Below are 26587 nucleotides of genomic sequence, written 5' to 3' on the forward strand. Positions count from 1 at the left end.
GGAAAAAATGTTGAAAAAAAAAATCTCTGAATTTACCATTCAGCAAAAGGCTGATACCAGCCAAAATCTTCCCTTTGGTCCTAATTAGCTTACCCCAAACCTCACCAGCTCTGAGCTCTGTGCTCCAGTGGGGGTTGAGAGAGGGAAGAAACCCACAGTGTAGACCCATCAGTGTAGACCCATCTGAGCATGGTAGCATCTCCACAGGGGGCCCTGTGCCTTCCCTTTTTAGTATAGAGCATCCTCCCTTCCAAACACAGATGTTTTCCTTTCCTCCTTTTTTTCATTACAAATTTATAAAGAAGACAGGCAGGTGAGTCGCGGTTACAGCTGCATGTGGATAGACTGCTGGCACCCATACACAGTATGCAGCCCATAAAAGAGAAAGCTGCACAGCCCAGATGTGTCTTCACCTGGGTCATATTCCTGTTCCCTGTTTGGGTTGCTCTTCTAGTTTTTGATAACTCGTCCCTGTTTTTCCCCCTTCTTAAACAGACCTGTTTTCTTTTTCCAACCCAATTGAAGTGTTTCCTTCCATTTTTCTCAGTGGCCTGAACACCCCTCCAGGTGTACCTCATTATCCTCCCCTCCTAGCGCCCCCCACCACTGCTTTTAGCACCCATTTGTTGATTTCCTTGAACAAGGGCTGCAGATGTCCTCACCCCACGGGGAGGCTGCCTGGACAGCGGTCCACCTTGCAGAACGTGCTGACATTTCTGCCTCATACCCTGGCCACCTGATCAGGGTAGATGGGAAACTGCCACTCATGGACTCCACCCACCAAAGAAGGACTTTTGTTGTTGAGTTACAATAACGAAACACAGATGGCTTGTCATCCATTCTTTTTTTTTTTTTCCATCCAGAAATTCCTTCCATCAACCCAGGTAGTTGAAGAGATAATTGGGAACATGTGTCACCCACTGGGTTCCCTGGTGATTTGGTTACCCGAGCTCCTGCCTGCAGTGAGCACTTGGGAACTGTGGGAGGCAGGGGCATGTTGGGCATCAGTGTCTGATGGCCTGGAGGGTGACTGGTGCTGGCCTCATTCCCTATGGTTGGGATCTGTGTCCTTATAATCACCCAGCCTCAGGGGTCTTTCCAGTATTCTTGAAAAATGCATGTCCTTTTTCTTCTTTTAAAGTTCTCCCCACAGTGTACGCTGTATTTATCAAATAGCCTTTCAGATTTGGGAAAACCTGGAGAATGAAGGAAGTATCTGTATTCTCAAACCACTTCCCTCTCTCTGTGCTTCTAGGTGGACACCCTGGAGATGATGCGGCATCCGGAAGAAAGCACCAACATGAAGAGGCAAACCATGGCTTCTTACTTCCGGGTATGGGGTCTCGTTGATCTCTAGGAAGACTTTTTCCAGAAAGACCTTGCCAAGCCTTCCTACAAGAGGTTCAAAGTCATTGGAACAGGGCGAAGCTCAAGAGCCAGTTAAGAAAGTGGGGTGGTGGGAGTGGGGGCTGGGTACGTGTGGAGGTGGCAGCAGAGAGAACATTGGCACTCAGCCCTGTCCATTGGGCACCCTGATTCTGCTAGCCTTCTTGGCTTTGCAACTACAAGAGTCAGCCATTTCTTCAGCAAACAGTCATAGTTAATAAAATCCTCGAAGATAGCTTACCAAGTTCAGATACTGAGAAAAGTATGAGATTTATTGACCCATTGCAAAATCCATTTTCCTGAGCCTTATTATTTCCCACATCTGCCTCCTTTGGGTAAAAACATTTGTCTCTAGAAGGGCTCTGTGAAATGCCCATTATATAGCAAAGATAAGACACATGATCTCTTCCACCACTTTGCACAGATGCATTCATCTTCAGATTATTATAAAGCATAGAACTGGAAGCCTGTTAGAGATCAAGAGTCCTCGGGAGCTAAGGTGGGTAGACATCTGGGTAGCTTCATGGTGAAGATGCTCTTATGACAAAGTAGGAACCTGTCTCAGTGGGAGAAGAATAAGGTGGTATAATGGGGTTGACAGTGGAAGGGGTTCTACAGGGATGGATGATCAGGGGTAGGATGTGGCTCAAGAGCTGAAGGAACAGGTGGGCTGAAGGGCAGGACCTTCAGTGCTGAGAATGAGCTCTGTGGATAGAAGACTCCATGGAAGGCCAGTGGGTGCAAAAGGATCTAAGGCCACAAAGTCCAGCTGAAGCACTTGGGTTTCAGAGGCAGACTAAATTGAGCTCATGGTATGATCTTTCTCTCCAACACTCAACCCATGTGGTGATTCCTACATCTCTGGCAGATGGCTTTCAGTACCTGCTTGATCACTCTGGTGTTTGGACATTTCTAATTGTTACTTATTTCTTATCTTGAAATCCCCCTCTGGTCCTGTCCTCTCTAGCAGCCATATAATCATTCCCCTCGTAACCCTTGCTATGTGTGTACACGCACATGTACAAGTGTGTATGTTCGCATGGGATCTGGAGGCTCTTTGACCATGGGAAATCACCCTCAGGATCCCAAGCAACCCCCCCCCCCTTATTGAAGAAGCCTCTGGCTTATAGTTTTTCAGAATTATACCATGACAACATTTTTAATGTCCTTAAAATATAGTCCCTCAAAACTAAACTTATCATGATACCTTGATAAGCTAGACACGACCAATTTTCATCAGTAATGGGTGATCATAAAAGCATGGAACTGATTTCCTGTATGGTTCTAATTGCCCCTGAAGGGTTGCCTGGAAGAGGAGTTCCAGCAGTGCTTGGCCTGAGGAACAGCAGCAGCCTCCCCGCACAAGTACCCCTCTGGTTTCACATCTCCTTTCCTCCTCTCTCTACCAAGTATATGTTAGTTGATCATCATAATCTTCTTTTTCTATAATTTTTTTTGTGTGTGTTTTGTCTTTCTCTATTCTTTTTTGTTCCTCTTCCTTACTGCCATAAGGAATAGGTAGGATTCACTTAGACTCTCTGGTGGTTCTTAGGCTAAAGAAACAAACCTTTCCCTCAAAGTTGGGTATTTTACTTTATTTTTTAGTGGGGGAAGGAGTGCCAGGGATTGAACTCAGAGATACTTGACCACTGAGCCACATCCCCAGCCCTATCTTTGTATTTTATTTAGAGACAGGGTCTCACTGAATTGCTTAGTGCTTTGCTTTTGCTGAGACTGGATTTGATCGTGTGATCCTTCTGTCTCAGTCTCCTGAGCTGCTGGGATCACAGGCATGCACCACCCTTGGGTAATTTTTTTAGTATTTATTTTTTAGTTGAAGTTGGACATAATACATTTATTTTATTTATTTTTATGTGGTGCTAAGGATCAAACCCAGGGCCTCCCACTTCCTAGTCGAGTGCTCTACCGCTGAGCTACAATCCCAGCCGCACCCCTGGGTATTTTAACTTATGGTTTATTGACATGCATTTTGGATACCTGAGGGTATTCCAACTAGAGCGTGTTCTTAGGTTTCTGCCAGCGGGGATATTGCTTGGCACTAGGAGGTGATTAAAGAATGCTTTTGAATCTTCAGTTAGCTCTAAGGAGAACTTATATTGCCATCTGCTATTATTGATTTCATGTTCTGCTTCAAAGGTCTGTGAGTCATTCACAAATCCCAAACTGCTCTTAGAGGCCCCTCTGGGTCCACGCTGGTGCTAACCTCATTTTGTGTATGGTTTTCTCCCTGGTAGTATTCTCTGATGGACTTGCTCTCCAAAATGGTGATTGGACAGCCCCACTTTGTGCGTTGCATTAAACCCAATGATGACCGAGAGGCCCTGAAGTTCTCTCGAGAGAGGGTCCTCACCCAGCTCCGCTCCACGGGCATCCTGGAGACCGTCAACATCAGAAGGCAGGGTTATTCCCACCGCATCCTCTTCGAAGAGTTTGTGAAAAGGTCAGTATGGCATCTTAGGAAATGCATGTTATAGGGCTTGGGTGTAGCTCTGTGGTAGAATGCTTGTCTAGCATGCATGAAACCCTGGGTTCCATCCTCAGTCCTAGGGAGGGGAGGAGGAAATGTGTGTTGCAAATAGAGCTGTCCTCTGGTCATTCCTGTCCCCTGTGGTTGCTCCTCCTGCCCACTTCCCTCCAAACAGGTTACTGAATGGTTACCAGCTGCCATGTACTTGCTGAAATGTTGTATTTTTATTGTGTTCCAACTAAGCTGCAGTGATCCAGAGGACAGAATAAGCTTCCTTCTGATTACATTAAAAATAAATATACTTAGGCATTTTTCATGTTATAAATTCTTAGGTCTCAAATTATGCAGATATTTATGATGGATGTATCTCTTCATACATGGGCCAAAATTCTGGAGGATATGAATGTACCCAAGCAGCCATTCCTCTTCTAGGGTCTGACATGATATAACAGTGATAATGAACACTTACCTGGCACCTAAAAGTTCCTAAGAGTACAGGACATTTTAGGGCACTATTCTCAACTGTAAAATCTCATTTGATCCACAGAACAATACTAGAAGCTAGGCTCTATTATTATTCTCATTTTACAGGTGAGGACATCAGCTCACACAAAGAATTTATTTTTTATTTGTTCTTTTTAGGTATATGTGACAGTAGAGTGTATTTTGACATATGATACATACATGGTATATAACTTATTCTAATTAGGATCCTATGCTTGTGGTTGCACATGATGTGGAGTTACATATTCATGAATTCATATATGAACATAGGAGAGTTATGTCTGACTCATTCTACTGTCTTTCCTGTTCCCATCCCCACTTCCATCCCTTCATTTGCCTTTGACCAATCCACTGAATTTCTCTTCCCCTCACCCGATTGTTGTGTGTTAGCATCCACATATCAGAGAGAAAATTTAACTTTTGGTTTTTTGGGATTGGCTTATTTCACTTAGCTTGATAGTCTCCAGTTCCATCCATTTGCCGGAAAAAGTCATAAAGTCATTATTTTTTTTATGCCTGAGTAATAGGCCATTGAGGTGATACAAAGAATTTAAATGATTTTCCAAGGTCCCATGGTATAAACAATAGAGCCAGAACTTGAACCCAGTCTATTTTCAGCATCCACATAGTTAATCTGCATTTAATTGATGTTTATTGAACACATAAATTGCATAAGTAGCTTTCTAAACCTAAAAACTGCCTTTGGATGCAGTGCTGCTCTTTTCTGGACAATTGCCACAGGGATGCCTTGTGTGTGCATATGGTTTCAGGTAGGATTTACAGAATGTTCTGTGAAGAAATAAGGAACAACAGTAATCGAAAATCACCTCTGAGAAAGAAGCACTACACTCTGAGCATGCCCAGAGAGGAATATTATAATCCATTTTAAAATCTGCTTGCTGGCCACCATTAGTGCTTTTTCACTCCCATTCTAAAACAGGTGCCCAAGGTCATTTTTTTACCTTATTCTCAGGAGATAATGGATCTTAAATATGGCAGCGCTTGCTTCATCAAGTCTTCCAAATTCTGCTAAATTCCATGGGGATGGGAGAAGGAAGGATGAAAGAGTTTCTTACATCAAGAGCTTTTAAATTAAAAATAAGAATGAGATGGCTTAAATGTCTTTAAGCCTCTGTTTTCTCTCTCTCTTAAATTTGGAGGTGGAGCAACAACAACAAAAAAATAGCTCATAAATGTAACTAGTCAAGTATTTTTAGCCACAAAGTGTTAAATACAGAAAAATATTTAAGAAAACAGGTCAAATGCTAAACAGATTGGCACGTCTTTGTTCATAATCAGAAAGCCATTAGGCAAGTATGAACAAGAGTTTCAAAATGTCAGGAAATCTGAGGGTATCAAAGATTTCTGAGCCAGCAAGTTAATTGGTATTTTGATCCTTTTGAGCAACTTAACAACAAAATGGATGAGCGAGCAGTTTTCCCCCTTGATGTTATTCAACAAATAGGTGCTTCTTATCTTCCTGCTCAAGAGTGCTGTTTTGTAAACTTTTAGCAAGAAATATGCAGACAAAACAATCAAAGGCAGGGAACAAGCCATAGAGCCATTCAGGGTTTACCAAGCAGAGGCAAGTGAAAGGTAAAAGGCTGGTATGAGGTTGCTCTTTACCCTTTCCTGGTTTGTGGCATTCAGGACTGAAACCTGTAAGGTCGTGTTCTTGGGATTATATTGTCTCATCCAGAGTAGGGAAGAATTTCTCCAGTCCCCTGAGTCTGCAAACTTGACCACACCTCAAATGCTTCCTTGTTCTATTATCCTAGAATTTTCTTGCAAAATGACTTGGAAGTGCCCTTTCTTATGCTCTAGTCATGGGCCTTTGAGGAAAGGGGTGTCCTTTTGTCCCTTGCTCATCAACCATCAACACCCTCTCAATCCATGGGGCCAGGTGAACTAGAAGTCTTTTTCTGTTCACTAGTGCAAAAGAGGAACCCTGGTATGGCTGAGCAGGTATTGGAACCTCACCAAAGTCAGACTGTTGAGGGACACGATAAGAAAACCACTGTGGACATTCACTGTCTTCCTGGTCATAGTACTCTGAAGCAGGGTCCCTCGGAAGGTCTACACTAGGACTTCACGTATAACTGCATGTGTTGGGGTGTGTCCTAGCAAATGCCTAAAGGACAAGGACAAGGCTAATGTTTTGTTTAACTTTTATAGTCAATTGTGCAATTTAATAAGGAGACCTGGGTTCTAGTATCCTTTTAGACTTAGTATTTGGCAAGTAACCCAATATTTCTGTAAAGGATGTTTCTGATCTGCGTGACAAGAAGTCAGGCATGCACAGAGCCCACATCTTGAAAAATGTCAGTGATTTCATGCAGATTTCTGGACCTTACCTACTAGCCTCTAAGACTTCCAGAGATGCTTGCAGACTCCTAGTTGAGCTCATAGGATGTGAAACCTGCACCCAGTAGGACCCCATTCGTCACAGTTGTTAAATCAACCTCAGTTGATGGAAATGAAACTCTTCCCTCGTTTTTCCATCGGCATCTTGCGTTCTTCTCATGATGGCCTGGAGAGCCAAGGTGCTTTGGTATTGCCTGCATCTCATTCTCCCTTCTATTCTTCCACTTCCTCCCCATCAGAAATGAGGAGTCACTTTGACTTCTCTCTCCTTCACCTCCTTTAAACAGTACATGACGAGGCCCTGATACTTGGACCTGTGAAAAGTTTCTCCACAAAGTTTTCTTGAGATTCTCCCACTCTTTCTCCCAAGGCTTTAGTTCAGGCCTGTGTTATTGGGGTGGTTGTTATCAGCCTAATAAGTTATAACCAGGGTTCATGAAAGCCTACAATTCAATGGTTTTTAGTATATTCATGAAGTTGTACAGCCACCAATATCACCTAATCGTAGGATATTTTATTATCTAAAAAGAAACCATATACCCATTAGCAATCCTTCCCTTACTCTTCACCCCACCAGCCCTAGGAAACCAATAATCATCTAACTTTTGTCTCTCTAGATCTACCTATTCTGAAAAATTCATATAAATGAATCATACAATATGTGGTCTTTTGTGTCTGGCATTTTTCCTTTGGCATAATGTTTTCAACCGTCATTCATGATGTACAATGTATCAGTATTTTTCTTCCTTTTTATGGATGACTATTCCATTGTGTGGACATGCCATATTTTGTTTATTCACTCAGTTGGTAGCCTTTTGTATCACTTCTACTTCTCAGATAATGCTGTTGTGTATATTCATGCATAACTTTTGATGTAAACACATTTTTTTTCACTTAATTTGTGGTATTACCTGTAGGTTGAATTTCTGGGCATGGTAGCCCTAGGTTCAAAGTGGCAATATCAGTTTATACTCTGATAAGTGATGTTATGAGAGTTCTAATTTTTCTACACCCTCACCAACACTTGTTATTGACAGTCTTTTTATTTTAGCTAATCTAGTGGGTATGAAGTAGTATTTTATTGTAGTTTTGATTTGCATTTCTCCAATGACTAATAATGTTAGACAACTTTTCACGTATTTATTGGGCATTAGTGTATCTTCTTAGAGAAATGTGTTTCTAAACTCTGACGATTTTTATTGTTGATTTTTATGTATTCTGGAAACTAGTGCCTTATTGCAAATACTTTCTCTCATTCTGTGAGTTGTTTTTTCAGTTTCTTGGTGGTGTTTTTTGAAGCACAGCATTTTTAATTATTCTGAAGCCCTAGGTTGTCTTTCGTTGATTATGCTTTGGATGTCCTATCTAAGCAAACATCACTTGATCCAAGGTCACAAAGATTTACTCCTAAGTGTGTGTTGTATAATTATTAGTTCTTGTATTTTATATCTATGATCCATTTTGCATTCATTTTTGTGTATGGTAGGTAGGGGTCTAGCTTCATTTGTTCCTACGTGGATATCCAGCTGTCCCAGCACCATTTATTGAAAACATTTTCCCCATTGGATTGTCTTGGCATCTTTGGGGAACATCACTTGACCATTGTAATGGTTTATTTTGGATTCTGCATTTTATTCTATTCCATTGATCTATGACTGTTCTAGGCCTTTTAAAGCTATTTTGTCCACCTTCATGCCACAGCTTTCTTATTGGACTCAGTGACTGGGTAGGATTTATCTAAAATTCCCATCTGAGCCTGTTGCTTCTTTGATTAAAATAAGCATCCAAATGTGCACTGAGTAGATTTCGGCCCCAGTAGGGTAGTCTTCCTGATTTGGTCCTGTCTCCCTTTCAGTCTCTTCTCTTATCTCCCACTTCTCAGATCACACTTTAGCCAAAACTGTGCTAGCTCGAGCTCCCTAAACACCTCAGACTGTACCAGTCTTCTGTGTCTTTGCTCACACTATGTTGTCTGGATCCCCCTTCTCTCACCTCAGTCTGCTGACTTAATCAAGCCAACCCCTGCCCATTTCCTTAGGACTTTGAATAGGCAGAGTCTTCTCTGATGCCCTCTTTGACTTCCCCAGACTGGGTTAGGATCCCTCCAATGAGCTGCATTGTATAACACTGTATTGTACAGGAATGCTCTGCTTCTCACCTCAGCCTGAACTGTCTGGGAGGTAGATTATTTTTCAGCCTACTTTTTATCTATGTTGTCCAAGGCAGCACCTGCTACAAGTTACGGGGTGTTTAATAAATAGTGGTTGAGTTGAATCAACTCTTACCCTTTCTCCTTCATCTCTCTTTTCTTTGACCATCTCCTGACTCTGGTCCTTGCTCTTCTGAAGCTCATGACTGATCTTTGGAGCTGACTTTGTTGAGGTTAAGGTTCACTTGCACTATAATGGACAACCTAGATTGATGGGAATGTAAGATTTCAGGAAAGTCATGGTAACTCTTTATTAATAAGAGGTGAAACAAATTTGCCTTTCTTCTCTCTATAACTAAGAACAATTTTTCTGGGAATCCAATTTTTAAAAAGGCAAACTCAATAGGACAAGGGGCTCTGTTCTAGCTCCCATTCTAGCCTCTTTGATTTTCCCACCTCTCAGCTCACACTCAAGAAAAAAGAACCTTGGAGCTCCCCCACATAGCATGGCTACACCTTGTGAAGGCACTGTTCTGTGAAATAGGCTGCTTACTTGGCATACTAAGTCAACTCAAACTAGTTGAAACAAAAATGAAAAGGGAGTGATGTCTTGGTTTATAAAACTAGGAAGTCCAAACACTTGCTTGGATCCAGGACATCACACAAGTTCACCAAATCATTGGCTTTTTCCTTCGGTCTTCCTTGTTTTTCTCTCTTCTAATGAATTTCTTATCACTGGGCAGACCTCCTTACGTATTGACAAAGACCACCTTGGGAAGTTTGCCACAGAGGGTTTCTGAGAGTTCTCACACCATGAACTCTCTGTTCCAGTGTGGATCACATGCCCACTCTTAAACCAATCATAGTGCCCAAGGTCATGACCTTGCATCAATTGCTAGGGGTAGAGTCAGCGCCACTTGAACCATTGGCCCCAAGAGCTCCAAGGAATGGGTGTAGATAGGCTAAAACATCAGGCAGCTGCCTTTTATTTTGACCATTCAATGCCCTAGAACCAACTGTAACTATAGAAAGGTCCTCCCTACCCAGGTATCTACCTACCTATAGGAACCTTTTTTTAAAAAAACATAGAAACATTTATTAAAAAGATGCAAAGAAAATTTAGCAAAAATCACGGTGAGACACATTAACCTACCTATATTATTAGCCTTGATGACTCAATTAACAAAAATACAAATTAGTATGTAAGAAATACACAAAACACAAAATAGGGGGTATAGGGATAGGAAAGATGGTGGAATGAGATGGACATCACTTCCCTAAGTACATGTATGAAGATACAAATGGTGTGACTCTACTTTGTGTACAACCAGAGATATGAAAAACTGTGCTCCATATGTATACTATAAATTGTAATGCATTCTGCTGTCACATATAACAAATTAGAATTTTTTAAAAAGAAATACATAAAATATAAAAATGAATCAGCTGGACATGGTGCTGCACACCTATAATCCTGCTCAGGATGCTGAGGTAGGAGGATTGCAACTTCAAAGTTGGCCTCAGCCACATAATGAGACTCTTTCTCAAAATAAAAAATAAAAAAGGCTGGGAAAGTAGCTCAGTGGTAAAACACACCTGGGTGCAATTTCCTAGTACACTAAATATATATATATATATATATATATATATATATATATATATATATGTAAAAGTGCAAATTATTTGATCTCAATATAAAAAGTAAAAATCTTAGTAAGAAATGTTGGTCAAAAAGAACAACTTAAACTTCAAAAAAAATTACCTCCCAACTAAGAAGTGGCTAAAGAGAAATAAACATCATAATTACAATTTAGGAAAAAAGTAAGGAAAAATGTAAGAAAACATTGAGAATCACCAAATCTTGGCCGCAGACTTCAAATTGACTAAAATCTATTAATCAGCTTCATCTTCATCTTTGGACATATGGAAATCCAAATAGCTTATTTATATCTCATTTTTTAAATATTTAATTGATTTTATTTTTTAAATACATGACAGTGGAATGCATTACATTTGTTGTTACACATAAAGAGCACAACTTTTCATATTTGTACACAAAATATGTTCACACCAATTTGTGTCTTTATACATGTACTTTGGATAATGATGTCTATCACATTCCACCATCATTGCTAACCCCCTGTCCCCTCCCTTCCCTATCTAGAATTCATCTATTCCTCCCATGCTCCCCCTCCCTACTCCATTTTGGGTCAGTCACCTTATATCACAGAAAACATTCAACATTTGTTTTTTTTTTGGGGGGGGGATTGACTAACTTCACTTAGCATTATTTTCTCCAACACCATCCATTTACCTGCAAATGCCATGATTTTATTCTCTTTTATTGCTGAGTAAAATTCCATTGTGTATATATGCCATATTTTTAATCATTCATCTACTGAAGGGCATCTAGGTTGGTAACTAGTTTAGCTATTGTGAATTGTGCTGCTATAAACATTGATGTGGCTGTGTCCCTGTAGTATGCTGTTTTTAAGTTCTTTGGGTATAGACCAAGGAGTGGGATAGCTGGGTCAAATGATGGTTCCATTCCCAGTTTTCCAAGGACTCTCCATACTGCTTTCCATATTGGTGGCACCAATTTGCAATCCCACAAGGAATGTATGAGTGTACCTTTTTCCCCACATCCTTGCCAACACTTATTATTGTTTGTGTTCATAATAGCTGCCATTCTGACTGGAGTGAGATGATATCTTAGAGTAGTTATGATTTCCATTTCTCTAATTTCGAGAGATGATGAACATTTTTTTTTATATATTTGTTAATTGATATAGGAGCCTTTTAATTTGGAATTTTCTAAGAACAAAAAAATTATTGATAACGATTGAATGTTAATTCCAGAAAGTACTACATACAGCTTACTATATTATAACCTAATCATTGGTTTCTTACATACTATACAATGGGTTCTTGAAAACAGTTTCCAAATGTACTTAACTAAGGGGTTAGGGAAAACCCAGTCTGGCTGGGTTTTGAGTTCTGTCCCTGTTTGAATTCATCGTCTTAGAGTGGACATAATTCTCTGATCCTCTCAATGCAGTCCACGATGTTCCTGACCCATAATGTTCAAAAAACTTAAACTTCCACATGGGACTGTGTTGGATGTTACTTTCCTTTGTCAGGGTCTCTTTCCCAGACTCTGTTTGTGCTCTAAGCATAGTCTTTAATAGTTGCTATAGTTAAGGAGACATCTCTTTCCTGTTTATACTACAAATTTCTTACCATTACTTATAACGTGCTCCACAAAGCCTTCTTTTTGTTTCTGTGGGTCTGTAGTTTTTCCTTCTTCTTATACAATATCTGCATTAAGTTGTCGACCTGCTGTCTCTGGGTTTGGAATTCACCACCAGCTTTCTCCCCATTCCCTTTCACTTCATTGAGTCCTACATGGGGTCCAAGTTGAATCATATTCTTCCTCTGGGCAGAGTTGTAACCGTGTGGCATCTTCCCTGGGTGTAGAAGCTCAAATAGAGCATCTGATGGCCAGCTTCTCAAATGAATACAAAGTTCTCTCATGTTGATTCAATTCATTGACTGGTGTTTCCCTTCAGAAAATTCTGATAAACTAGTCTTCCACCTAGATCAGCTTCCAGAATTCTAGAGTCCAGTGAAAAAAGAAAGCTGGGAGTTTCAACGCTCAGTATGTAGAAGCATTCATCTACCCACTGTTTGGGTTTAGTATCACTCACCTCTGAGTGACTATAAACAGAAACCTTCTGTCTAGAAAATCTTCCTCTATAACTGGGGAGGAAAATCTGGTGATAAGGCTGCTTCTTCATTACTTGTACTTATTTATTTATTTTTGATACTAGAGATTGAACTCAAGGGCACTTTACCTCTGAGCTAGGCCTAGTCCGTTTTTGTTTTGTGTGTGTGTGTGTGTTTTTTTTTTTTAAGTACTAGGGATTGATCCCAGGGGTGCTTGATCACTGAGCCACATCTCCAGTCCCCTCAACCCTGTTTTTTAATTTTTATTTTGAGACAGGGTCTCACTAAGTTGCTTAGGACCTTTCTAAGTTGCTGAGGCTAGCCTTGAACTTTCAATCCTCCTGCCTCAGCCTCCCAAGTCACTAGGATTATAGGCAAGCAACACTATACCTGACCTTCTTCATTAATTTAAAAGAAATTTTCCTGTTTTAGATACTTCTTCTCCCATACTTCCAGAGGTGTCTGGGTCTATAAATTTCTAAGTCTCTGCAAAGAGGGTGTGTGTGTGTGTTACGGGGGATTCCTTTGGTACAAACCAGGTTGCCCTACAGCTGTCCTTGCTGCAGTTTAGGATTAATTTTCTTGCTAAATCTGTTACCGTTTCCCCATCTGCTTTCTTGTTACCAAAATCTTGTGATTATCTTCGCCCTCCCCCACCTTTGTCTTGAGTATTGGGGCTTGAACCCAGAGGTGCTTTACCATAGAGCTACAACTCCAGACCTTTTTAGTTTTTATTTTAAGACAGGGTCTCACTGAGTGGTCCAGCCTGGCCGTGAGCTCGCCATCCTCCTGCCTCAGCCTCCCAAGTTGCTGGATTATAAGCAAGTGCCACTGTGGCTTCTCACCCTTTTTTAACTTCTTTTCTCTTTCTGCTCACAAAGGACTTATGCCTTTAAAATATCCCTTACTGTCATTTTTATTGGTATTTCAGGAGTAAGAAGAATAAATGTATGTACTCAGTCCACCATTTTTACCTAGTCATGTTCTGAGTGAACATGACTAGGTAAAATCCAAGATTTAGCTGTCTAAAATATGAATGAATAAAATTAAGCAGTAAGAAAAATAAATACAAAAATAAGTTATTCAATATATGCCTTCTTTCTTGCAACTCATGTGCAATTTTTTTAAGGTTTATTTTTACTTCCCTGACCCAGAACATCATAGTTTTACATATCACAATGTAGGAAATTTCTGAGAAAGATCACTTCTCCTTTATGTGAGTTTTTTTTAATCTGTAATTCTGAGACTAAATTGATATCTACTGAAGTGAATATGAGCTTGATTTTTTTTCTTTTCAGTGGTTTAATATTTCTATTGTTCTTTTCCTATATCTTCCCTTTATGACTAAAAGGAAGTTAAGGAGGGTTATTATAGGCATGTACCCCCATACCCGGCTCCAGTCCTATTATTATTGTTATTATTATTATTATTTTATTTGTATTCCCTAGCAACATAAGGCCACATGCGATATAAAAGAGAAACTGCAAGTCTTTAGAGAAACTAGAGTCTAATTGTGTGGCTCCATGGAGTGAACAGGAGTTTCTCATATTCTTTTGGTGGAGTAATTATCTCAGCAACTTCAGAAACCATACTTTTCTTCCAGTGGTCCTGCTGTCATTCAAAATATTTTTTATTGATTACTTGGAGCTTTCTTCAGACCTATGCATACAATTATTTTATTTGATTCACAGAAATACTTGGTTTTACCATATTGTCTGTAAGAGTCAGCTCCAAATTTATTGTGGCTATTTAAAAGAATTAACACAAGATCCCCACAGTTGACCAATTGGTTTTCTTGGATTCTAGAATCATCCTTTGAGACCCAGATATTCTTGCCAGTAGAGGGTCTGGAATCACTTTGGACATAAGACATTTTTTTCAAGCTATTATTTTTATTATTTATTTATTTATTTTGGTATCAATGATTGAACTCAGGGACACTGAACCACTGAGCCATATCCCTGGCCCTATCTTGTATTTTATTTAGAGACAGGGTCTCACTGAGTTTCTTAGCACCTTGCTGTTGCTGAGGCTGGCTTTGAACTTGCAATCTTCCTGCCTCAGCCTCCCAAGCTACTGGGATTACAGGTGTGTGCCACTGTGCCTGGCTTGAGCTGACTATTATTTTTAAGGCCTTCATATTTGGACTTTTGATTGTTGGCTTTAACCTTCAGGCTTATCCCAGAGATGTCCCTATGGATGAATCCAAGATGCAGATGTAGGTATCTCACTACCAGATCAAGCCACCAACCTCAGGCTTTTTCGGTTCTTGATCATTGACACATCCTCCCTGTTAACAAGACAAAGTATATAATGAGGCTCTGTCAATAAGGCAAGCCCTGTACTGAGGTGCTGAGAACACAAGGAGAGAGAAGCACATTCTTGCCTTTAATATCACTCAGCCAATAGAAAATCATATAGGAAGGACTATAGAGGAACCCGACAAAGAACATCCTAAACATTTTTTCTCTTTTGACTATTCCCTACCATACCTTTGGAACACTAATATGTCTCTCAGTGGAATTTTTGCCTGGCCTTCGAGTGTACTTGGCATTCCTAACTCACTCATCTTTGCCCTGCCACGTGACTCTTTACACTGCCATCAGAGTGATGTTTATAAAACTTGTGGTTCTATCATCAAAACAGAGCTGTGCCTATTCCTCATCACCTAGATGAGAAGATCAGGGGGCAGGGCTTTCCATAACTGACCCCAATCTACTATTCTCATTTTTTCCCCTACTGCTTTCCCTCACCCACTCTAGACTAGTGCCTGCCTGACCTTGGGCCCTCCAGGCCATGCTCGATGGCTGTCTTCTCCCTGGGAAGCCTTCTGCATATGGAGGTCTCCCTTCCTCTCCATCTCTAGCCCAGCACCTTCCTGTGAAGGCTGCCTGGACACCAAGCTGGAGGCTGCTCCATCCTCTGCGTCCACACTGAACCAATGTTGATCTGCCTGCAGTTGGAATGTTCTCTTATTTTTATCCTAACATGTCTGTCTGCCCCACTAGACTATGAACTTTGGAGGAAATAGTAGGCGTTATTTGTTGTTGTATTTCTAACATCTCAGATGCATGGTATCTGGCCCATAGTGTGTGTACCTTGTTTTCTAAATGAAGGACTCTATTAGTCAGAAATGCACTTAACTGTGAGTAGCAGAGAAAGAAAGATTTTTAGTGGCTTCAACCAGAGTTTCTCAACCTTGCAACCTGATACTTGGATATTTTGGACCAGATAATTCTTTATTTCTGGTACACTGTCCTACATCTTATAAGATATTTAGCAGCTTCTTGCCTGGTTTCTACCTGCTAGACAATAATACCCACCGCTCCTCACTACCAGCTGTTGTGACAATCAAAATGTCTCTAGGGGGTTGGGGATAAAGTTCAGTGGTAGAATGCTTGCCTAGCATGTGAGTTGCCCTGGGTTTGATCCCCAACTCTGGAAAAAAAAACTCTAGATCTTCAAATATCTTCTTGGGGGCAACATTTTCCAAATTGATAACCACTGGCAAATGGGCTCATTGGTTTATTCTTTCATAACAAGGAATTTAGAGGTAAGCATGAGTTCAAGTACTAGCTAGAGATGGGAAGTCAACAGGGAATAAGGAATTAGGAAACCAATCCTTTGGGATAACCTGGGTCTTATTTCACCTGAAACTACATGGGTGAGAGTCTCACATAAACAGACCTCAATGTGCCATTCGGATAAGCTAGGTTTTCTGTGGCAAGGTGAACAAAACCCTCTGTTCCCTGGAAATTGACTTCGATGGTAGTGAGGGACATGTTAAGAGACAGTACTTCAGGGGAAAATGGACAGCTGGAACACTGTGAGGAAATTATGTCCATGCTTAAGTGAATAGTCCACAGGGCCCTCTGGGGCAGCAGTCTCATGGTGGCCGGCTCTGGGATGAGACCTCTAACTGCTGTCCTTGCAGGCTGCTCTTCCTGACTGCCTCCCTTTGGTTGTTAACCTCTCCAACTCTGTGTGTGTGTGTGTGTATGTGTGTTTTGACACCTTTTGGGTAGTTTATGTATTTGAGTATCAGGGAGGTAGGACTTCAGATGACTTCTTTTAACAGTTATGTCACCATTATTCTAATCTTGCAATAAACAAGCAAAAAAAAATTTTATAAGTGCCTTCTAGAATCATCAAAAGACTCTGAGGGATGGTCTGGTATAACCTCACTGACAGATAGTCTGAGGCCAGAGAAGTGAAGTAGCTTTCCTGAGGTCCCATCTCTAGGAGGTGGTGATTCATCCGCCTCTCCAGGTCACTAAAGACTGAAGAGAATTTTTGTGACCACCTCCAGCCATTCTTTGGGGGCAGGATGAGTTCAAAGTGTCCTTGCTACTGCTGAAAGCTTCTCAGCTTACCTCAGGGTATAGACAATTCAAAACCCAAAACAAATCATTTTGCTCTGGTTGCTGACAGCTGCCTTCACTTATTCGATTATCAGCAAAATCATCTTTGTCATTGATAGCTCTGCAAATTTAGCCAGGAATTTGTAGTGGTGATTTGAAAAGTGGATGCAAGAAGTGATATCAATCACATTGTTCTTCAAAGATACTGAGTGGTGGCGGTCAAAATACATTCAGGCTATCTTTCCTGATTTCCCTTATGTTCTGCATTATGAGCAGCTTCAGAAACTAACTCAGTCACAGAGAGCAATCTACTTATCCAAAGAAACACAGGGAGTCACTGCCAAGCTATGGAGTCAGTGTAAGAAGAAATATCAAAGGGGGGAAAAAAAGAAAAGATGTTGTGAAGGTATTGAACAATATCTATTCAGTTGAGAAGAGTCACTCAGGACATTCAAATCAAATTTCCAGGCTACCCTATAAAAATCCATGACTGAACAGGCATGATGACCCACATCTGTAATCCTAGTGACTCCTGAGACTAAGGCAGGAGAATCACAGATTTGACGCCAGCCTGAGCAACTTAGCAAGACCCTGTCTCAAAAATACAGCATCCCTGGGTTTGATACCCAGTACTCACCCCATAGCAAAAAAATCAAAAGCAGAAGCTGAGGTCAAACTCTCTTTCCTTTCCTGGGGATTCCTTAAGATAAATTTCAGTGAGGCTAATATATGGTAGGTAGTGATAATAATGAAGCAGAAAAATGAATGAAGATAATAAGGAACAAAAAGAAGAAAAGCGGGAGAGGAGAAAGAATAAAAGGAAACCTTCCAGCCCAGGGAAGATAAATACCTGGCCTGTGGCAGCACTTTGCTGTCTAGACCCAGCTGTGCACCAGGCTCCTCAATCAAGGCCTTTTTCCTTCAGAACTTGAATGTGACTTTGGAATTCTTCCCAACACCAGGCTCTGGGAAACTGCTGCCCAGACCATCAGCTGACCTGCATTGACCTCTACATTGACCTCTGCCTTATAGCTGAGCGCCATGCTTTCAGGTTGACTCAAAGGAAAGATGACTAGCTACTTTTCCTTACACATTTGGAAGAGGGAAGAGAAAAATGGATATTTGTCAAAGAAAGGAAGAGAAGAAGGGGGAGATTAATATTATATTGAGTATCTACTTATGACAGGCTTCATGCTAGGGTTTTACATATATCATTGCAACATTGGTATTAACCCTCCAAATAGATTAATATCATTCTGATTTTACAATTGGCTCAAAGTCACAGACAGTATGTGGTGGAGTCAAAAAGTGAAATGAGTTATTGAATTTCAAAGCCCATCTTCAAAGTAAATAGGACAGTTGTTGAAGTCAGTTTTTTCACATTTCCTCTAAAAATTTTAAGTATTATATAAAGACTATGATTTTTTTCCCACATTCTTAAAAAGACCCAAAAAGAATAATTTTAAAAGAGGAAAAGTTTATTTGGGGCTCATGGTTTCAGACGTCTCAGTCCATATATATCTGACTCCATTGCTTTGGGCCCAAGGTAAGGCAGAACATCATGGCAGAAGGGTGCAGCAGAGGAAAGCTGTTCAGGACATGGCAACAAAGAAGCAGCAAGCGAACTCAGCTCACCAGGGACAAAATGTATATCTCCAGTGGTCCACATCCTTTAGCTACACCATACCTCCTCTAACCACCCAGTGAATCCATTCAAGTGGATTAATGCACTGGTTAGGTTAAGGGTATCAAAACCCAATCATTTCACCTCTAAACTTCCTTGCATTGTCTTACATATGAGCTTCTGGGGGACACCTTGTATCTAAACCATAACAACAGTTGAACTCATCTGAATATTCACCGCCAAAGCAGTCTAAGGAACTCAATCAGAAAACATGTCCATTGATAATTTTCTAATTGTAAAATAGAGTCAGCAGTTTGAAGTTTAGCTTTTTATTACAAATTGATTGGTGAATAAACCCAGCCTCAATTTCCAATTCCAAGTTTAATTGTGGTTTTCTTCCCTTTATGTTATTAAATTTATAATGCAATAGCAACAGAAATATTTATTAAATGCCTATTGTATACAAAATGCTATAGTGAGTTGTACTGTATCAGAAGGAGTTTATAATCTCAGGGCTTCTGCAATCTAATAGTACAGATCAGTGTGACTTCTTGTCCTAAGGCCCAAATTTAGGAGTCTTCCTAAGGGTACAATGAATATAATGGCTTTTTTCCTCCCTGGCAACAGATGGTGGCCAGCTGTTGTCTTTTTACTCAAGGCCAAACATGAAGGGAAAAAATTAAAATAAAAAGGCTTATGGTAAATATAAGAACTTAATAAACTAAATCTGGAATGTTAAATACATGAAGGGAAATGGGCAATTGGGTAATTATCAAATTATCCAGACCAAAATAGCTCTGCTACTTCCATTTTCTAAACAAGAGAAAATTATTTATATTGATTGAATTATTCAGATAATTGTCCAGTATTTGGGGTTTCTGAACAGACAGTCTGGGTGGTCACTGATAGAGAGTGCAAATCCCTCAATGAATATTTAAAACAGGAAAACAGTTAAAGTTCTTTGCCACATGATAAGGGATATTCCTACTTAGATGCAAGTGATATTAGTTGAATTTTTTAAATCTATGCTTCTTTTGGCCAGGATTTGGGCCCATTATAATTAAACCATAATGATTTTTACCTAGTGTTTGAAATTAGTTTTTAAATACAAAAATAATGTATGAACACATTTCCTCTAAAAATTTTAAGTATTATATAAAGACTATGATTTTTTTCCCACATTCTAAATTTATTTCCCAGCCTCTGCCCAATCACTGCCCCTCGTTAAAGTTGCCACTGTTAACTCTTTAAGGAGTTTTACTTTCAGAATACACACGCACATGGAACTAGAGAGAGAGAAAGGGAAAATAAAGCTCTATATTTTTAGCTCAACTTGAATCACACGTCTTGTACCATTTGGCAACTTGTTTTTTCTATTTAACAATGTGTATTAGATACAAATTCATGTTGTTCCATCACTCTCACATGTTCTTCTCAACTCTTTCATTGAAATCCATGATATGCTTTTAGCCATTCCTCTATTGGTGGACGCTGAAATTGTTTCCAATTGTTTGTCAGCGATGCTCAATGACAAATCCTAAATATTATACACATGTGAGAATTTCGTCAGGGTAGATTCTGAGCAATCAGCCTTTTCCAAGGGAAAATGATGTGCTCCAGACACCCCATGTCATTGGAGTCTAACAAATAGAAAATATGACAGAGACCAGGCAGCCATTTTCTTTCCTCATGGAGACTGGGCACCAGACTGCCAGGGTTCTGTTTCTCTCAGTGGTTCTCCAGGTTTCTCACAGAGTCTCCTGAGGAGCTTATTAAAATGATTCCTGGGCCCAACCCCCAAAGGTTCTGATTCAGTAGGGGTTGGGGAAAGAGTGAGAGAGAGAGAGAGGAGAAAATTTGCATTTTTCTCAAATTTCCAGTTGGTGGTGCTACTGCTGACTGGGAGACTAGGCTGAGAACCAGGATTCTAGGTGGATGATGAGACTATCCTGTGAAAGACCGACTGTAGGTGAACTTCTAAGAGCCCCTAACAGACTATCTAGGGAAACTAGGAATCTTCCAATTTATTGTTCAAATAGAAAGCAGTAACTCAAGATTTGTTACCATAATAATATTGCATCAATGATAAACATCAGTTTTAAAATCACAGAAGCAATTCTTTGATCCCAGGAAGAAGTCAACACAATGTCTTTGTTAGAAGGAATCTCAAAAGGTCCAATTGCCTTACAAAACTACCTAGAAATCCTTTGGTAACGTTCTTAATCTTATGAACTTCCCACTGAATTTACTCCTTGGCCCCAAGACAGCCCATTCCATGTTTATAGACGTCTGATCACCACATGTCTGCCCTACACCTGAACAAAATCATCCTGTAGAAGCTTCTAAACTTCCATCCCAGTTCTTTCCTCTGGGCTTTACTGAACAGATCATCTCCCTTCTCCACTTGATGGCAGTCAATTATCATGTTCCCCTAAGCCAGAAGTTCTCAAACTAGAGTTGAATCTCCATATGAGCTTATTAAATCATAGATTCTTGAGGTCAACCCCAGAGACTCTGATTCTTGTCAAAAGAATCCTGTTTGGCTTAGAAATCCTCATCTTCTGTGAAGCCTCCAGGTGAATCTGATGCAGGTGGTGTGCACATGACTGTTGAAGAGCTCCTTCAGCAGCTCCACAGATGGCATGACTTGAATTCCCTTACTGACCCGGTTGCTTATGGCTGCCTGTCAGAATACCACGAAATATACTGTTTGAGTTTTCCCACCCCAATTTGTTATTCTTCACAGCACTTACCCCTACCTAAAATGATGTCCTTCATATTTTTGTTTAGTGTTTGTCTCCCGCGCTGGTATATAAGCTTCATGAGGACAGGGGAAATTGTCTACATTGCTCATTCATGTCTTGTAGCACTTCTGCTTGTGCTTGGTACATTAGGAGGTCCTACATTGCATTAGTCAGCTTTTTCATTGCTATAGCAAAATACTTGAGGCACATATGAAGAAAGGAGCTCATTTAGTTCACAGCTTTGGAAGTTCAAGGGCATGGTATGGCATTGGCTCAACTCTGGTGTGTGTTCTCTTTGGATGGGTCATTTCCTGGCCATTGGACAATGGCAGGAGCTTATATGTGAAAAAGAGCTCATCTCCTGAAATAGGAAGCCAGAGAGAGACTCAGGGATCAGTTTTGGACTTTCATAACAACTCACTTTTCTAAGAACTCACTTCAGGAGACCAGAACTCCCTTCCAAGGATAGTGACCCTAGGAAGATCCAAGGCCCTCCTGCCAATCTACCCCACTTAAAGTTTCCACACCTCCAAAAACACCAGCTTAGGGTTAAAGCCTCCAACACACAAACCTATGGGATAAAAACAACGACTAAGCCAGAGTATAAACTTTTATTTAAAGAACAAATGAATGGAGGTGAAAAGCCAGTTTAATATAGAAAATAGTCAGTGGGGACAACATTATACTACCCAGAATGTATATGTTTGTTTAAAGATTTTAGAAATATGAAAATAAAAATGATTCAGTCTATATAACAATCCTTGGAAAAAATTCTTAACTTAGGCCTCTGCGAATCTTCATTTAGAGGTACAGATGTTTTATATGCATTCAAATTGGAGGTATGAAATCCAAGCAGAGCTTCTTCATTGTGGGTTAGAATTTCAAAAGCATTTTAAAAAGATACAAATCTTTCCCAAACAACGTAAAAATGCAGATGTAGAAGGATCAAGGTGAGAGATGCAATTTAAAAGTGAGAGGGGTTCTAAAAAGTCAGTGCTCACCCATGTTAATTTTTTTATTTAAAATGAGTGATTCTTCTTTCTTTCCCTTCAGAAGTAAAAATAATCATTAGGAAAAAGTAGAGAAATTAATTTTTTGTGTGTGTATTGTTCATTGTCAGAGAATGCCATTGAGAACAAAAAGCCCAGCCTCACCAGTAATTAAGGAAATGCAAATTCAAACCACAATTCAGTAGTCAGCCTCTGAATCCATGGACTTTGCATCCAAGGATTTAACCAAACTTGGATTGAAAATTTAAAAAACAAAACTGCAGTGATACTGAACATGCACAGACTTTTTAGTTGTCATGATTCCCTACAATACAATATTTATACAATAATTATTTATATGATATTTATTTTGCACTAGGTATTATAAGTAATGTAGAGTTAATTTAAAGTATATAGGAGGATGTATGTAAGTTATATGCAAATACTACAGCATTTTAAATAAGGAACTTAAGTATCTGTGGAGTTTGATATCAATGAGGGTCCAGTGGATACCAAGGGACTACTCTACCATTTTACATCTTGCCTTTTTGGCAGTCAGTAAGTCTGATAATTCCTTAGACTCTCATGAACAGAGAGCAATCTCAGACTCTAGTGGTGAAGTCATCTCACTAGAAAATGGTTTGACTTTCTAAGTTCAACATGAACATATTCCACTAACAGTATTTTCCCTTCAAAAGTTGTAAGTAGAAAAGGGGCCCTATTTCTGAGCCCAGCAGGCCCTTTAGAACTGCTCAGTAGGATCAGGTCTACCCTGGTATGAAGACTTCTGCCTCCAGTGTGTAGCTCCTCTGCCTGGATATTTGTACTTCTTTCTTTCTTTTGTTAAAAGATAATGTGCAGAAGCCAGACATGGTGGCACATACCTGTGATCCCAGCAACTTGGGAGTCTGAAGACTACCAAGTTTGAGGCCAGCCTGGGCAACTTAGAGAAACCCTGCCTCAAAATAAAAAGGGCTGAGGATGTAGGCTCAATAGGGTTCTCCCCTAGTACCAAAACCCCAGTAAGGTTCTCCTCTAGTACCAAAAAGAAAAAAAAAAGCGCAGAAGAAGATAAAAATCATGACTGGGAAACAGAATAAAGATTTATGTGGTGTACATTAAAATAATTTATTCATGTGATATGAGAGAACCAGGCAGATGTTATAATCAGTTCAAAGGAAAAATCAAAACAGCACAGCTACAGCTTATATGAAACAAAGGAATGTTGAGATGCATAGTAAATGAAGACAAAACTGGTTTTCCACATGGGGAAGAAGTCAATTAAAATCATCACCAGGCTGGACAGAATTTATTTTTCTACCACTTAACTTGTGTTTAGAAAGAGTTGCAAAACAGCTCAAAGAGGATGAACAGCACTAGAATGTGATCACCCAGAGTGTGCGCTAAAGACGGAGCATGTGGCTTTCCACTGAAAAAAAAATGCCTACAGATGCCCCAGTCGGAGCAGAATGTTGGTTGGGTCCATCACACATGGTCAAGAAGATCGTGACAGCTGGTGCTCACATATAGGAAACCAACACTCCTAAGCCCAAAGCCTAAAATCCCAGATCCTATAGACAATTGCAAGTGCCAATGAGGCGAGAAGGGGTGCGGCATCAAAGTCCCCTGTTAGGGACACAGGAATACTACATGTGCCGTGCTGGGTGGACAGCAAGAGCCCAGGGGTGAGGAGCCCAGAGGAGCCTGGCCTTGGAGCTAGAAGACTGGGTGAACCTTTTACAAAATTCTAGACTTGAGCCAGATTTCTCTCTTCCTCCTCTGTTCAGAACTATATAAATAAACATGTATGTGTGTATATATGTATATATGTACATAGGTATGTGTGTGTGTGTGTGTGTGTGTGTGTGTGTGTGTTTAAATCAATGATTCTAAGTTTCCTTCCAGACCTAAGTGTTTCTTAGAAGGATCAGCTGGTCTCTTGAGCAGAAAGCCTTGTGAGAATGCTCAGGTATGGAATTTGAAACTGGACAAGGAAGACATGTTTACAAGCATGTGGAGGGATTAAGGTTCCTAGACCCCAAGTAGGTAAAACATCTGTGGGGAACCCCAAGGGAGAAGAAATGACAGAGGCGGGAGGAAGTTACCCAAAACAACCTTATGCCATCCCCTGGTTTTCACAGGACTTGCCTGTTAACACTCAGTGGTATTTTAAGAACTTCATCACCAAGGTTGTCTCTGTCTCCATTTGGTGTCTAAACAACAGCAAAAGGGACCAGAGCTGTATTAATCAGTGTTTTCCAGAGAACAGATAAGGTGTGTGTGTGTGTGTGTGTGTGTGTGTATGTGTGTGTGTAAAGAAACTTCTGTTAATTGATACTGAAATCTACTTTACCTTGTGTTGACACAGGTCGTCCGATTTTCATCTGACTAGTGTTGGCATGGTATATATCTTTTACTTTTAAATTATTTGTATCTTTGTTCATTTTTTTTGTCAGCAGCATATTGATGTTTTGCTCTTTCATGTAATCTGAAATTTTCTATCTCTAAACTGGAGGTGTTTTGACCATTTACATTTAACATTGTTATTCTTATGGCTAGGTTTAATCTATTAATTTACTATTTGTTTTTTATTGGTTAAGATTTTTTGAGGATTTTTTATTTCTTTTTATCTTTATTGACCTTCATTGACATAGCAATAGCACTTTGTTTTGTTATTTTAGGGGTTGCATTATGATTTATAGTACACATCTCTTACTTCTCCTAGCCTACCTTCAAATGATATTACATCCCTTTAGCTATAGTTAAGAAATCTTAAAATAGTTCATTTCAATTTATTTTCTCCTGATCTTTCTACTGTTGTGGTACCTTTCATTTCTCTATAAATTATAAACCCCATAATCAACTGCTATTATTTTTGTTCAGTCAAGTGTATCTTGAAGATATTTAAGTAATAAAAAAAAAACATTTTGGCTGATGCAGTGGCACATCTATGATCTGAGTGACTTGAGAAGCTGAGGCAGGAGGATGGCGAGTTTCAGGCCGTCTTGGCAACTTAGACACTGTCTCAAAATAAAATAAAAAATAAAAAGGTTTGGGGATATAGTTCAGGGGTAGAGTACCCCCGGATTCAATTGCCAGTACTGTAAAAAAGAAAAAAATAATTAAATATTTACTAACCAGTTCCCAGAAAGCATCCTTCATTCCTTCTTAGAAATACCTATTACCACCTCGTGTTATTGTCCTTCTGTGTGAAAGACTTCCTTGAACATTTCTTTTGATGTGAGTCTTCTGGTGAAAAATCCAGTTTTTGTGTGTCTGGAAGTCTTTATTTTGCCCCTGTTTTTGAAAGGTATTTTCACTGGGTACAGAATTTACTTCTTTTAGTAGATTAAAGATTTTATTCTATTGTCTTCCCACTTACTTTGTTTCTATTGAGAATTCTGCTATCACATTTATCTTTGCTCCTCTGTATGTAACTTATTCCCATACCCTCCTTAATTGTCTTCAAGGTTTTCTCTTTATCAATGTTTCTTGTTGTTTGTTTTTTTGGTACCAGGGATTGAACCCAGGGGTACTTAACCACCAAGCCACATCCCTAGTCCCTTTTTATATTTTATTTTGAGACAAAGTCTCACTAAGTTGCTTAGGGCTTCACTAAGTTGCTGAGGCTGGCTTTGAACTTATGATCCCCCTGTCTCAGCCTCCTGAGTTGCTGGGATTACAGTTGTGTACCAGCTTTTTATCACAGGTTTTAAGAAATTTGGATTAATTCCCTTTGGTGTGGTTATCTTTAACTTTTTTGTGGTTGGAACTTCTTGAATCTGTTGTTTACAGTTTTCATCAAATTTGGAAATGTTTTAGTCACTAATTCTTTGAATATTTTTTTCTAACCCCCTTTATTCTTTCTCCCCTCTAAATAGAGCTCAGCTCCAGTTACATGTATTAAGGTCACTTGAAATTGCCCTACTGTTCACCAATGCTGTTTTTATTTTTAAATTATTTTTCTATTTTATTTTTTGTAATTTTTTCTGTTGTCATGTCTTCAAGTTCACAAATCCTTGTTTCTGCAATCCCTCATCTGTTGCTGATTCTGTTATGTATATTTTTCATCTCAGACATCATGTAATTTTTATTTCTGAAAGTTCTTTTTAGATTTTTTTATACCTTCTGTTGTACTTAACTTTTTAAATATTTGGAATATAGTTAAAATAGCTATGTTAATGTCCTTATCTATAAATTTTAATACCTGTGTCTCTTCTGGATCCATTTCAATTGGTTGATTTTTCTTCTC

The 26587-nt window shown here is 39.6% G+C and overlaps 1 protein-coding gene across 9 annotated transcripts in view; it reads left to right on the forward strand.

The window, feature by feature from the left end:
• Myo3b (myosin IIIB) overlaps nt 1-26587 on the forward strand; it is a 505529-nt gene that overhangs the window by 261398 nt on the left and 217544 nt on the right. For all 9 annotated transcript variants that reach the window (XM_078017569.1, XM_078017565.1, XM_078017563.1 and 6 more), the window contains 2 exons: nt 1256-1333; nt 3642-3847. In XM_078017569.1, coding sequence (XP_077873695.1) covers nt 1256-1333; nt 3642-3847 — 284 coding nt within the window. The remainder of the gene's footprint in view (nt 1-1255; nt 1334-3641; nt 3848-26587) is intronic.

This window comes from Ictidomys tridecemlineatus, chromosome 7 (assembly GCF_052094955.1).
Source record: "Ictidomys tridecemlineatus isolate mIctTri1 chromosome 7, mIctTri1.hap1, whole genome shotgun sequence".
Lineage (NCBI taxonomy): Eukaryota > Metazoa > Chordata > Mammalia > Rodentia > Sciuridae > Ictidomys > Ictidomys tridecemlineatus.